We start from the raw sequence: 14412 nt of genomic DNA on the forward strand, positions 1-14412 counted from the left end.
TGGGAAAGAAACTGAAGCAGACTTCAGCCAGAAGGCAGGCTTGGTAATCAGGGTCCAGAATGTGTCCACAGGCCCCCTGAGCAGCTCATGAAAAGGGCGGGATTTTCTCCCAGTACCACTGCACATACTTCCCTCAACCCGTGCCCGCCCACACACAAAGGTCTGCCTGTAATTTCGGAGCATCTCTGACCCGTGAGGGTCTGTGGAACCCCTTGAAAAATCCCTTCTAGATGAAACCAATATAATAATGATAATTCCATGCAGCTCCTGGCACAAGCTCTCACACAAATGGTAAGTGAGTTCTGGCTGAAAAAAATGAGTGAACGAGTGAATGAATGCAAGAATGCCAAGATTGCAAGAAAACACAGACTTTTGAGGGTTTTTTTTCTTTTTTGTTTTATAATGGATGGTGGTTCCAAATTGATGTTAAAATCCTGTGATTTAAGAAAATTTTTTAATAGCGTGGTAGATCATCTATCATTTGGCAAACTGAACAGCGTTGAGTGCGATATTGGCGAAGGGAAAGGTCCCTGTGGGCTGAGAGCCGCAACACCGTCTTCTTGGAGATGCTTGGAGATGCGGGACCTGACAGCCCTGAATTCCGCATCCATGCGAAATCACTCCACATTTACAACACGCTCACGGCCACAGCTGTTTGTCGGCCAGGCTGCCCGACGGAAGGGCCGATTCCCACCACGGCTCTGCCCGCGCCTCGCCCGCCTGGGACGTGCCCGGGGTGCAGCCAACCCAGACGCCCGCCCGGCACCGACCCAGCAGGGCTGCCTGCTCCCGGCCTGTCACTAAGCGGAACAGTCACGACTCTGCCTCCCTGGATCAGAGTTTCTCCCCCAGGGAATCATTCTCTGAAGGCGGAGCTCCTAGTTCTCGACTGCTCATGGAAGCCCAAGCCCGTGCAGTCTCTGGGAGTCTCTGGGGACAGGGACAGACGTGGCCCTCGTGTCCTGCTGCGGATGTTCAGGGTGGGTCCACGGAGCGGCTGTCCTGACCGCAGAGAGAGGCATTTCCCTTGACACAGCCTTGGGGCCCCTCTCCCCCCTAGTGCCACCTCTCCGTTCTTCAGTCCCGGAGGCTGGGAAAAGAGCCTCCTGCAAAAGAGTTGCCCTGTCCCGATCCTCGCCCACTTCAGTCTGTTCTACTTGCCACCACGGGGCCGTCGGCTGTTTCTCCCGACTCCCACATTGTCAGTCCTGTGGCTACCATCCAAACTGGATGCCTCCAGTCATCGCAGAAGTCTCGGCGGCCCCCACATCCAACCGTATCTCGCTCTCCCTTGTCCCCAGCGCCTCCCGCGTTCGGGCCCCATGACCCAGAGTGGTCTCCTAACTGGCCTATCAGGTCTTCACCCCTCATTCTTCTGCCCGGCAGACCTTCCTGAACCGCATTCCCAATGCACAACTTTCCATGATGCTAGTCTTGCCCAGCAGCCTCTTAGTGCTCCCCAGCCTGGCAGGCGAAGTTGTAGCCCCCCACATGTTGGCGTCCTCCCATGGTCTGGCTGCGGTCCTCCTTCACCGCCTAGTCTTCTCCACCCTTCATGCGCCCTCCTCCCATCCCCCACCTTTGCAAGTCATAAATCCCAAATTAAACTCTTCCAACACCCCCATTTCCTCCCCGCTACAACTCCGCTGTGTCCTCCCACTACAAATCTCTCCATTTCTTCATGGTTCTCCAAGCTCTACTACCATGTGCCCTGCACCAGAAAGTCTCCTCCGACCCTCCCAGATAGACAGACATAAGCCCTCTTCCTCACCCTGAGAAATAGCATACTCCAATAACGCCAGTGACCAGGCACTGAGCACCTCAGCACTGCACCCAATACCACAATGTGCACATACAAATGTCATCTCCTAGCCTGCCAAACCCTCTGCACAGGAGGCTCCCAGCTCTACAGATAAAGAAACCGAGCTCAGAATGGTCAAGGGGTCATCCAAAGTCCCAGCCAATAAGGAGTCAACCAGCAGTCAGAACCCAGGTCTGCCAGACTTTGGAGACGCTGTGTGGCCTCCCACAGCATTCATCAATGGTGCACGCCGTGTTTTGCTCTATAGTTTTGTGGTGTGTATTTATTTTTCCTGAGTGGCTGGTAAGTCCCTCAAGGAAGAACCATGTTTTTTATTCAGTTCTTTTCTTTTACAGACTATCACACACCCCTGTTTTATTTCTTCCATGTGACTTATCACTAGTTGGAAGTACCTTGGTTGTGCATCTGTCTGTTGTCTTCCTCATCCCCCTTGAGTGGGGACATTAGGGGAGCAAGGACTGTCCGTTTTGTTCATCATTGTTTCTCCAGCACCTAGAATGTGCCTGGCCCATAATCCATCTCCCAATATTTGTTAAATAAGAGACAGGGGCGCCTGGGTGGCTCAGTTGGTTAAGCGTCTGCCTTCGGCTCAAGTCATGATCTTGGGGTGCTGAGATCGAACCCTGTGTGGGGGCTCCCTGCTCAGCGGGAGGTCTGCTTCTCCCTTTCCCTCTACCCTTCCCCCTGCTCATGCTCTCTCTCTCTCAATCTCTCTCTCCCAAATAAATAAAATCTTTTTAAAAAATAAGAGACAAAATGGAAGAAGGCAAGGAGGAAGGAGGAGGGAAGGATAAACTAATAAATATTTGCCCAATAAATGAATCCAATAAGTACCCTAGATCATTTTGGAAAAGCTTCAATGTGTGATGGAAGGAACACATTTGTATTTACTGGCAGGAATACTGTTCAATTTGTTCCTTAGGACTGCCTTTCAAAGAATCAAAAGAGGAGAGAAATGCCCCTCCCCCAAATCAAAGCCAAGGAACATCTATCAAATATTAAATGCAAATGTCATTTGACAAAGAAACTCTACTTCTGGAAAATTATTCTACAGATACACTCACAGGCATACAAGGTTTTTCACTACAGCATTATTTGTTGTAGTAAAAGATTGGAAACAATCCATATGCCCCTCAAATGGAGACTGTTGAATATAAACTATGGTACATTTACATGATGGATTATCACCCAGAGCTAAGAAGGAACAAGGAAGATACACTGACATGGGAAGATCTACAAACTCTATTGTTAATTGAAAAATGCAGGGCGCATCACGGTGTGTCTAATATGTCATGTTTTGGGTGCGCATGGGCGGGGCGGAAAGCATCTTCGCTGCGCAGGCAGAGAGAAAGCTGGGGGACACGTAAGAAAGTCAGAACAATGGTGGAAGGTCAGCGGCAGGGGCTGAGACCGTGTAGATGGGAGAAAGGAAACTTTTCATAGTATAAAATTATCTTAGCCCTCTCGGGCTGCTGTAACCAAAAGCCACAGGCAGGGCGGCTTAAACAACACAAGTGTGTTTAACACCGTTCCGGAGGCTGGGAAGTCTAGCGCCAGCAGATCCAGCGTCTAGTGGGCACCCCCTTCCTGGTTCACAGATCCTGTCTTCTCCCTGTGGCCTCGATGAGGCAAGGGGAGGGGGGTCCCTGGGGGCTCTTCTACAAGGGCACCCATCCCGTTCGTGGGGGCTCCACCACATAACCTGTTCGGTTTCACGGGTTCCCAGCTGGACAGGAACTTGCACCTGGGGTCTCCCCCACCTCTGATCTACATGGTCTGTAGGCCAGACCTCAGATTTAGACTTTCGAGTTGATGCTGGAATGAGTTAAGACTTTGGGCACTATTGGAATAGAACGCATTTTGCACGAAAGGACAGGAAGCTGATGGGATGCTATAGACTGAAAGTCTGTGTCCCTCCGAAATTAATGGGTTGAAATCTAACCCCAAGGTGATGGTATTTGGAGGCGGGGCCTTGGCGGGGGGGGGGTGGGGTGATAAGGTGAACCCTCCTGAATGGGATCAGAAAGGAACCCTCCCTTATGAAAAAGACCCCAGAGAGCTCCCTGGCCCCTCCTGCCATGAGGACACAGCAAAAAGACATCTATGGACTAGGAGGCAGGCCCTTACCACACAGTGAATCTGTCAGCACCTTGACCTTGGACTTCCCAGCCTCCAGAACTGCGAGAAATAAATTCCTGCTGTTTAAAAGCCACCCAGTGTGTGGTATTTTGTTACAGCCGCCTGAACAGATTAAGACACACATATTTCCTGCCAACATGTAAACCTAAAAAAAAAAAAAAAATAGCCAGTGGCTGAGAGTGAGCTCACCTGAATGCCGGGAGGGATGCTGTAGATGATCCGGATGGTTTTGCAGTCGGGGTGGCCAGGCAGGGAGTGAGGGATGAGGTGGTACTCCATCTTCCCCGGAGGCTGGGTGCCTGTCTTCACTCCATAAATGGTCTTACAGGTTGGACACTGCAGACTTCCATCCTGAGGGGACAAGGCCGGAACAGCCACATTGGGAATCAGTTTTGGTAACAACCTCCCCACCTAACGCTGGAAGGAAATGAAGATAAAGGGCCAGGGGAACGAAATGCACCCAAATAAGTAAATTCCACAACTCAGCTCCCTGCTAAGGGACATGTAAGAGAGACCCCACCCTTGAAAGGGAGACCAGCTCACGGGGGCGGGTTAAATCATTATTTACCCGCTAAGTACCAAATGAGTGGGGCAGACAACAAAGTACCAGGGAGTACATTGCCGAACTGCCAAGCATCACAACCCCTGAGGAGTTTGCTAGAAATAAAGATGCCTGGACCCCACCCCAGGACACCGAGTTGGACTGGTTGGGGGTAGGGGGTTACCTATGGAACATAGCGGTTAAGAGTAAGAACTCTGAAGTCAAACCACCTGGATTTGATTCTCAGCTCTGCCATCTACCTGCTGTGTGACCTTGAGCAAATTAATTAACCTCTCTGAGTCTTGTTTTTGTTTTTGTTTGTTTGTTTGTTTGTTTTTTCACAGAACAAGGAAAATAATAGTATCTATCTCACCGGGTTGTTGGAAAGATTAAATTAGATAACCCACGGGAAGTCTTGCACGCCATGAAGTGGTGTATCTAAATGTTATTCGTGCTTTTATGATCTCTGTGGCGAGTCTAATGCTCGTACAGTTTGCAAACCACTGCTCTGAAAAGACAAAGTGGGTGCCATGTGCTGGAGTAGATGAAGCTGACTTTTTTTTTTTTTTAAAGATTTTATTTATTAATTTGACAGAGAGAAAGAGAGCGAGAGCAGGAACACAAGCAGGGGGAGTGGGAGAGGGAGAAGCAGGCTTCCCGCCAAGCAGGGAGCCCGATGCGGGGCTCGATCCCAGGACCCTGGGATCATGACCCGAGCTGAAGGCAGACGCTTAACGACTGAGCCACCCAGGTGCCCCGATGAAGCTGACTTTTAAGAAAATGATCCCTGAAGAAGAGCTGTGAAATGGCTTTGAAGAGGGAGGATAAGGTCTGCACATGCAGTGAAGGAGGGAATGAGTTGTTAGTTACAGCATTTTAAACCTTACAACAGAGTTTACATCTTGTTTCATTCAGGCCTTACCTGATAGTGGCTGAAAAGGAATATTAGCCTTATTATTACTATTAGTCTTAAAAATGAGTCCCTTTGACAGAGAGGAAAACTGAGGCACAGCACACTTGAAGGCCAGGGCCCCAGCGGGTGTGTGTAAACACCCCAGCTCCGCATTGCACCTTGGGGGCTGTGTTGGGGGGCAGGGCCAGACTCCGGATGCAGAGATATAAGGGGCCCTGGCTTCACAGCGGGGCCCAGCGAGGCGTGAACTGCATGGGTGGGAGGAGCCTTGTTCCCAGGCTTTCCAGAAGAGAGTGGGTGAGAAGGAAGACGTGAGCAGGGAGCAGCGTGTGCAGAAAGGGCTGTGGCATAACAGGGACCGGAGTGCTCCAGGACGTCTGCACCACCTCAGGAGGACAGAGATCCTCTGCGGAGCTATCTGGGGACTTTTCAATGGAAGCTCTATGAATTTAAAAGAATAACTTGTATTCAGGGTGATGGAGAAGGTTCCTTCATGTGATCGATGGATAGGAACCCAAGGCTTGGGGTCAAGAGCCCACGGTCCCGCTCTCTGCTCTGGCCTTAACTTGCTTCATGACCTTGGGGGTGAATCACTTCATTTGTCTCTGGGCCCTTTTGTTCCCTCTTCTGTGCAAAGAAAATTTAAAATGCATGCTTCAAAGTATTAGTGCAAAAAGAATGAAGGATAGTGTCTTGAGACATATTTCTGAAGCACTATGGAAATAAATACAGAGGTGCTAGATTATTCTTGAAAACAGACACCAAAAATGGAATGAATGTGCTAAAAACCCGTTTAAATCCAAAATAACCTCTTAAAACGCAAAATCCCAATGAAACCTTTTAACCTAGGGTCAGAAAAGTGAGCACCAGACCAGACAGGCATCATCCATCAGTGACTGAGCTTGAGCTCTCTGAGACGAGAAAGATCCCAAGGTCAGCACTATGGGAACTTAAATCACAGGACTATATAAAGATGAAGGGGAAAAAATTACAGCTATCATATCAAGGAGATATCAAATTGAATAATAATGGTAATAATACCCTGAAAGTAGGTGTTGTTTTATCTCCATTTCCAGATGGAAAATGAAATCTCAGAGAGATTGAAAATCTGGCCCAAGGTCATTCAGTTGCTAAGCCAGGGTTCCAGCTTGGGTCCGCTGCCTCTCTTGCCTCTTTTTCCCACAGCAAGAGAAGTCCAGAGCACTCTCCGAAAGCCAGACTTTTTTTGGGGAGGGGGGATGAGTAAGCAGCTGGCGATACCAGGGAAATCTCAGACTCTGATGCGATCCAAGCTGGGTCTGGAGAAGCAAGTAGGATTTGAATTCATGGAGATAGGGGAGTGATGGTTATTCCCAGCACAGCAAAGAACTTGAGAAAAGTCAGTGGCTTCATGAAAGCTCGGACAGTGTAAGGAGAGAGTTGTCATCTCAGGAGACTCCCAGATTCCTCGGAATCAGCCTCCTGGAGGAATACCACCCCACCATCAGTGATGGACAAGAGAAGCACCACAAACGGCCCTACCCTCCTCCAACAGGGAGGTTCAAAGGCCTACCAGGAATACTTTGGCAACAGTCCCTAATGTCTCTGAAGGGGCAATCGAGGGTGTTTTGAAATTGTCCAAAGAAAATGAATTGTAGGAGCGCCTGGGTGGCTCAGTCGGTTGGGCGTCTGCCTTCGGCTCAGGCCATGATCCCGGGTCCTGGGATCGAGCCCCACATCGGGCTCCCTGCTCAGCGGGGAGCCTGCTTCTCCCTCTCCCTCTGCCTGCCTCTCTGCCTACTTGTGCTCTCTCTCTCTCTCTCTGTCAAATAAATAAATAAAATCTTGAAAAAAAAAAGAAAGAAAATGAATTGTAACGAAAATCACTAGCCCTGGAGAAGGACAAGTAATTAAGGAAATCCATCTACACTGGTAGTAATGAACACCCCCACGGGCCCATTGTCATGGACCCCCCCAAAAAACCCCTCAGGGACTAGAAGTCTATACCTCTCAGACCACCCCACCCAGTGTAGAGACTGGGGGCAGTTGGCTAAGACAGGTTATCATTTTGCGGAGGCCTGATCCTGATCACGGGGGCGCAACCCCAACAGGGCCCAGCGTGGGAGGTGGGCGCCCACGGGCTGGCGCTAACCTTATTGCCATTGTTGTACATAGCGACCAGGCAGTAAATGTGGTAGATGTGGCCGCATCTGGACAGCTTGCCCACCAGGTCAGGCTTGACTGTTGGCTGCAGGCCCTTGTAGCCCGAGGGGGCCGTGAGGCGCTCCATGCAGATGGTGCAGTCCTGGGGGAGGGGGGACAGAGCAGAGAAGCTGTCAGCTCTCACCCGGCCCGGGAAGCCAGAGCATCTCCACCGTGATTCTTGCATGGTCAGAGGTCAGGCGAACTGTCCCTCCTACTCTTCTAGAAAACCCACAAACCAAGGTAGAGACAGATGTGCCTTTGGGAATCTAAATATAGCTTTACCTCACTTTACACAATGGAACAATTCTTAAAATAATTGCTGGTGGTGGTCTGTGCTTACCTGGGGCTCACCCCCAAAGCTGTAATCTCCTTCAGGGCTATGGGATGATGCACTGTCCTTTCCTGGTGTTCTCCAGTGACTTGGGGAAGAAATAGACTCTTGCCGATAGACCCTTTAAGCTGAACATTTGCAAAGGAATTGCACCTCAAGTGTACCAGACGGGCTGCTACTTAAATAAGTTTATAAGAGGATTTCTCAACCTTGGTGCTACTTGCATTTGGGGTTGGAGAATTCTTCGCTGAGGGGGCTGTCTTGGGCACGGGTGGGTGTTTGGCATCCTTGGCCTGTGCCCACAAGCATTCCCTCTCCCCTCCAGACATGCAAAATCCCCTCTGGCTGAGAACCACCGATTTACATCAAACCCATTGAAAAGTCAGTTCATGATACGATAATGTAGCTTATCCTACTGTTGGTCTTAAATTCAGACTGTTAATGGAAAGGTAGCTTAGAATCAATCAGCCCTTTGCTGAACGGGGCGGGTGGGGGGTCAGCGGGTGTCTGCAGCTCCGGACCACCAACCTCGGAGCCCTGTGTCAGCTCTGACCAGCTCTGTACCAGTCAGGACACAGAAAGCTGCTCCCACTGCATCCTGCGGAAAAATCCGGCAGGGGAAATGCTGAGGGGTGCAAGCCCTGCCCTGCTCCCCCTGCGCTCACCTCATCTGGCGGGTGCCGGACTTTCTGCAGATACTTCTTCAACACTTCTTCGGGGGTTTTACCTGTTGGGGGACAGGATGGTTGGTGGGCCACCAAGACAGAGATAAGGGATCAAACAGCCTTGTCAAGCTGGGCATGCCAGAGAGGGGAGTTATCAGCCAGGCTCCAAGCAGGAAAGGGGAGGAATTCATTCTGCAATCGGATTTTAGACTCTGAAAGGGAATCAGCAGATGGAGGAGGAGGTGGGAGGTGTTCGTGCCCATCTCTACCTCCTGCAGTCTTCTCCCTGACAAACGCCCCCTCCCCACGCCGTGCCTATTTTCAACAAACCCGCTTTTTGCCCGAGATAGGCTGAGTGGGTTTCTCTTCCATATAATCAGAACCTGGGCAATGCCCAAAGCATGTGGTGAGGCGACAGCTGGAGGAACTGTGTAAACTGTTACATGTTAAAAAAAAAACAACAAAAAAAACCCATGAGGTAGGCTTATCGCTTTCCTTTTACATCGTGCTAAGTACTGTCTCGATCTATAATGTGGTGTCGGGGTGATGTTATTTCCCTGGGAAAGCAGGAAGCGGTGCCCACAGCTTCGGGATGCTGTTCGTCCGCTGAACCTCCTTCAGGGCCTCCTTCCCGCCTGTGCGCAATCCGGCCACTAAGGGGTCAGAACCTGTGCCTACACACTCGCCCCGAAGGACCCCGCCTCAGCTCTGCGGCTGCTCTTTCTGGCTGCTGGTACTGGTTGTTAAATGTTTTGACCATCACCCCAAGCCCCCACCCGGCAACCACGTTTTGAAGTTCCAGTGGGATCGCACCTATATTGTAACTTGGCCCAGGGCCTGGCAAGTAACAGGCTCTCAATTAATTCTTAGACGCAGGACCGTGGCAAGGAAGGGCCTGCCTCCCGGCTCTTGTCTCTGCTGCTAGCAGAGACAGCCCTGCAGTGGGGAAGCAGCCTGCCAGGCTGCCGTGATTCCGGAGTTTCTTTGGGGACGGGCCCCGGAGGCGGCAGCCCCAGTCTGAAGGCAGGAGGCAGGATGACTCGGCCTAAAAAAGGGTCAGTGCCTCCCTGGGCACCTACGTCTCTGAGCCGCTCTGAGCTTCCGTTTGCTCACCTATAAAATGGGGAAGAGCAACAGCTCTTGCTCAGAGGGTTGCTTTGACAATTCAGAGAGCGGATGGACGCACAGTCCTTTAGAGCTTTTCCAGCTAAGGGTCCAACGCGAGCTATTAATAATCACAGGAAGAGCGCGAAAGTGTGAAATCCCGTCATTTCCTATCAGATGATGAACAAGGCAATCGAGTTCATTTAAGTAGAGAACTTTTGATGGAGCAGGAAAGTAGGGCAAGGGTTTGAGGAGGCGGATCATGCAACCACCAAGAGCCGGGAGGCAGGCCCTTCCTTCCTACTGTCCTGCTTCTAAGAATTAAGCTTCTTTTAATTGAGAGCCTGTTACTTGCCAGGCCCTGGGCCAAGTTACATGTAGGTGCGATCCCACTGGAACTTCAAAACGTGGTTGCAGGGTGGGGGCTTGGGGTGATGGTCAAAACATTTAACAACCAGTACCAGCAGCCAGAAAGAGCAGCCGCAGAGCTGAGGCGGGGTCCTTCGGGGCGAGTGTGTAGGCACAGGTTCTGACCCCTTAGTGGCCGGATTGCGCACAGGCGGGAAGGAGGCCCTGAAGGAAGGTTCGCATGGCCAGAGTCTAGGGGCTCTAGAGGGACACAGGACAGTGGTTACTCCCTAGCTGCCATGGATGCATTCTGGGGCACCCCTGCCCAATACTGCCTGTGAGCATTTTCACCCCATCGGAAAGGTCTGAAAACAGACTCTCTGCGGTCACACGACTTGCAAGTGGCAAAGTTGGGGTTTGAACCCAGTCTGTTTGGGTTCCAGTGCCACGGCGATCTTCCTCTGTATTGTATTTTATTTGCGTCACACTTCGTGGTTTTATGTTTCTATATTTCTGTGCTGCGTTTTTATCCATCTTAAAAGCGTCTCCATCTGATTCATACACAATCCACTTTGGTACCATCATCGGAACAGGTACTAGTTGGGCCCACTTAGCGGAGGCAGAAACGAAGGCACACAGGGTGAAGCTATGGGTTTGACCTTTAGTGATGGTGGCCGAGCCAAGGCTGGGGCCCAAACCTTTGACTCGTGTACCCCTCAAGATAAGGAGGCCAATACCTTTCTTGGCTTGTTTTTTGGTAGTCTTGCGGCTCGTGTTGGAAACCCCTGGGATGGATTTGATTTCGCTCTTGCTGACCGGGGGTGGGTGGAGGACCAGCTTTGGGGGCCTAGTGAGACACACAGGCAGCCCCGCGGCGCTCATGAGAATCCCAGTGATTCCTGGAAGGGCAGGGCATGAAGAAGGACTGCAGAGTTAGCTCCCAACATCCCATAAACTCCCCTCCCCATAAACCCACCCTCCTGCTTCCCAGCAGAGTTCTTGGAACTCGCTTATTCTCTACCTCCCCTTCCTCGCAGCTTTCCCCAGAAATATATGCATTCACTCACCTTCAACAGCATGCTTTGCTTTTAACAATCAGTTCTCCCCACACTCTTCCTGCCCTTCCAGCCCTACTCCTAAAATCCTCATTCACTTTAATTCTTTCTCTTTTATAAATTGCTCACTACCGACTTTACTGCTTTCTTTTTCTGCCCCGAGCAAGGGCAGCCCAGGGTCTCTCTTACCTGCCAAGGCAGGATTCACAGGACTGGACCCATTTAGGTTCTTCACTGGCACGGTGGGGACCCTGTGGAAGGCAAGAACAGGTACGTTATGGTTTTGACAAGCGGGACAAAATGGGTCAGTGCTGGAAACCCCAAAATTCACCCCCTGAGGGGTTCCCCTTTTATACAGAAACTACGTATCCCTACTAAAGTCAGAGTCAGTTCTTAGCACCACAACCAGAAGAGTTCCCTTTATTTATTTATTTTTAAAGATTTTATTGATTTATTTTGGGGGGGAGGGGCAGAGGGAGAGGGAGACAGAGAATCTCAAGCAGACTCCTAGCTGAGTGTGGTGTCCGATGTGGGGCTCGATCCCAGGACCCTGAGATCATGACCTGAGCCGAAATCAAGAATCGGATGCTCATCCGACTGAGCCACCCGGCATCCCTAGAAGCGTTACCTTTAAAATCTAAGACCAGGTCACCCTTCCACTCAGAACCCCAAAACTCAGAATGGCTCCTCAGTTCACCCAAGGTCCCAGCAATGCCCACACAGCCCTGTGTGACCTGCCAACACCCTCCACTCTCAAGCCCTCACCTCCCTGGTCTCTCCACATATCGCTCACCATCTCCGTCGGCTCCAGCTGTTCTTCCCAAATGCCAGCGATGCCCCTTCCTCGGAGCCTTTGCATACGCTGTTCCCTCTGCCTGAAAGGCTCTACCACCAGAGAGCTGCTCAGCCTCCTCCTACGGATCCTCCGGTCGTGGCTGACCTTTTCGTGAGGTTCCTAAGACCATCTCATTTAATACTATGACTCATCCCTCTCATCCCACCTCAATCCCTCTTACCTCGTGCTATTTTTTTTTTCATGGAACTTAGGATTTTTTAAAAATAAGTTGTTGCTTTATTACCTCCCCTTCCAGAATCAGAGGCTCTGTAAGGGCAAATATCTTTGTTTCATTCAGAGCCTGACACTAGCAGGCATTCAGTGAGTATTGGTTGACAGAACGATAAATAAAGAAGCAAGTTCAAACCTGGGTGTACATAAGAGTCACCGAAGAAGCTTTTAAAAAGACAGAGCCCCCAGTCTGAATCAGAATTCCCACTGGGGGGGGCCCAAGAACCTGCATTTCCACTAGCTTCTGCTGAGAGGATGCAGCCCAGCATTGGGAAACCACTGTTCCAATAGCTGTCACCCCTCCTTTTCCCTGAGAAATCTAAATATCAGGCAAAGCCTCCTCCTCTTTCTGTCCTTCTCCCCAGAAACCCGAGCCAGGCTGGAGAGGAGTCCGCACAGCTGCCTGGGAAAAGCAAGCCCTCCCACGATGCTGAAGAGAAAAATAGAGGACACGTGGGGCTGGGTCTTGCGCCATCTCCCCGCCCCCCCCCCCACCACCCAGGCTTCTACAGCTGGGCTCGGAGGGGAAGTGGGCTTGGAGACACATGGACTGGGTCACAGATGACTCCAGGAGCCAACAGTTCTGCTGTGGGGGCAGGGCTGTGCAGGGAAAACAGGAGGGGGAAGGGCATGTTCTGTTGTGTCTTTATATTGTTTATTATTTGTTTATTTGCCCATTCCTATTGAGCCCTACTTCGTTTGGGACGTTCCGTTAGAGCCTGGGGCACAGCAGTGGACAAGACAGCCCGTGGCCCTCCATCTATGTGTGGTCATGGCGAAGAGGCACAGGGCCCACCTGGTCCCATGCACAGTCGTAACAGCTCACGGTGTATAAATCCATCTCAGACTTCCAACAACCGACGCAAGAGGGGCTATTATCCTCAACCTCGTTTTAATAGGCAAGGAGGCTGTGGCTCAGAGAGGTTAAGCAAACTTGATGGAGGCCACACAGCTAAGGATTCCCACCCAGGAAGTCTGGCCACAGAGCCCACTGTTGTAGCCACGCACCGGGCTGCATTCTCGTGTCCGTGCGAACCTGCTATCACCCCACGTTGCAGACAGAGAACATGGGAGCGCAGAGAGAGTGTGGAATAAACCCACGACTAAGACAGAGGAGTTGGCATGGGGCTGAGCAGGGGCTCTGTCTGTCCCCCACAAGCCCGCAGGGATGGGTGCTTCCCTGGCTGAATCTTTGGCAGGGGCGGGGGCGGGGGGGGGGGGCTGTCCCTTCCCGGGATGTTGACATGTGCGCTGGGGCTGTAAGGATGTGAAAGAACAAATGTGGGAGTGTTTGTGTCTCAACAGGCCACCACAGGCTACTTTCCCCCCAGGATAAATCAAACTCGCATGGGGGGAGGGGAAGGCTGCATTCAACACAAAGGAAAGTCAGCCAAGGAAAGAGGCCCAGCCTTGCTTCTGGACTCCGTGGCCTGCCCTCAGGGCCAGGCCTGCTAGGGTGGATGGGAGTCAGGAAAACCAGGTTCGAGTCCCAACCCTGCCAGTTAACTCCTCACGACCTCCCTCAATTTTTTCCGAGCCTCAATCTCCTTACCTGTGAACCTGTGAGGGTCTGGAGTTAGCAGATGCCAGGGGGACTTCCTGAAGATTCCCTACCTTAGTGCTTAAGAGCAAGGCAGCTGCCTGAGCCCTGGGTCTCCCACCCGAGCTGACTGGGCTCCCCACAGCTGGTCTGGGGACCCGCGTGAAGGGTCTATTCCCCGGCTCCCCACCAGGGGGCAGCGCTCGCAGTCCAGCCCCGCACCTGCCTTGCCCCTACCAGCTCCAAGGCGGCCCCCCCACCCCAGCTGATAAGTAGCTGTGATCTGGGTGACAAAAGCCACCTTTGTTCCCACAAACTGGACTGGCAGGTTTCCACACCCAATCTGGTTAACCAGGAAAGAGTCCAATCCCCAGAGCACACCCTGGGCAGCCCAAGAACCCGGGGAGGGGGCCAGGCCTGAAGAGAGGGAGGGTCTGCATGAGGACCCTGGACTCCGGGAAATACTGTGGGAGAGGCGGTGTCCCTGTCTTTCCAGGAAAGGGACAACGTGTCGGTAGGCTCTGGATGGTGGCAGCGAACCGGCGGAGGGGACTATTTGCTTACGGAATGCAGAAGGGCACTGTGGAGGGGGCCCTGCACGGGGGTCAGGAAACCTGCCTTCTCGTCCAGCTTGGCCCGGCTTTGCGCCTTTGGTGGGGCCACACAGCCTCCCTGCACTTCGCTGACCACATCCGAGTCACCAC

At 51.7% G+C, this 14412-nt stretch overlaps 1 protein-coding gene across 5 annotated transcripts in view; it reads right to left on the minus strand.

The window, feature by feature from the left end:
• DTX4 (deltex E3 ubiquitin ligase 4) overlaps nucleotides 1-14412 on the minus strand; it is a 36466-nt gene that overhangs the window by 9346 nt on the left and 12708 nt on the right. For 4 of the 5 annotated variants that reach the window (XM_078057971.1, XM_078057975.1, XM_078057974.1 and 1 more), the window contains exons 3-7: nucleotides 11292-11353; nucleotides 10785-10946; nucleotides 8596-8657; nucleotides 7547-7699; nucleotides 4151-4312 (exon numbers count right to left, since the gene is read on the minus strand). In XM_078057971.1, coding sequence (XP_077914097.1) covers nucleotides 4151-4312; nucleotides 7547-7699; nucleotides 8596-8657; nucleotides 10785-10946; nucleotides 11292-11353 — 601 coding nt within the window. The remainder of the gene's footprint in view (nucleotides 1-4150; nucleotides 4313-7546; nucleotides 7700-8595; nucleotides 8658-10784; nucleotides 10947-11291; nucleotides 11354-14412) is intronic. The other variant, XM_078057973.1, reaches the window with a different exon arrangement.

The sequence above is a fragment of the Halichoerus grypus genome, chromosome 11 (assembly GCF_964656455.1).
Source record: "Halichoerus grypus chromosome 11, mHalGry1.hap1.1, whole genome shotgun sequence".
Lineage (NCBI taxonomy): Eukaryota > Metazoa > Chordata > Mammalia > Carnivora > Phocidae > Halichoerus > Halichoerus grypus.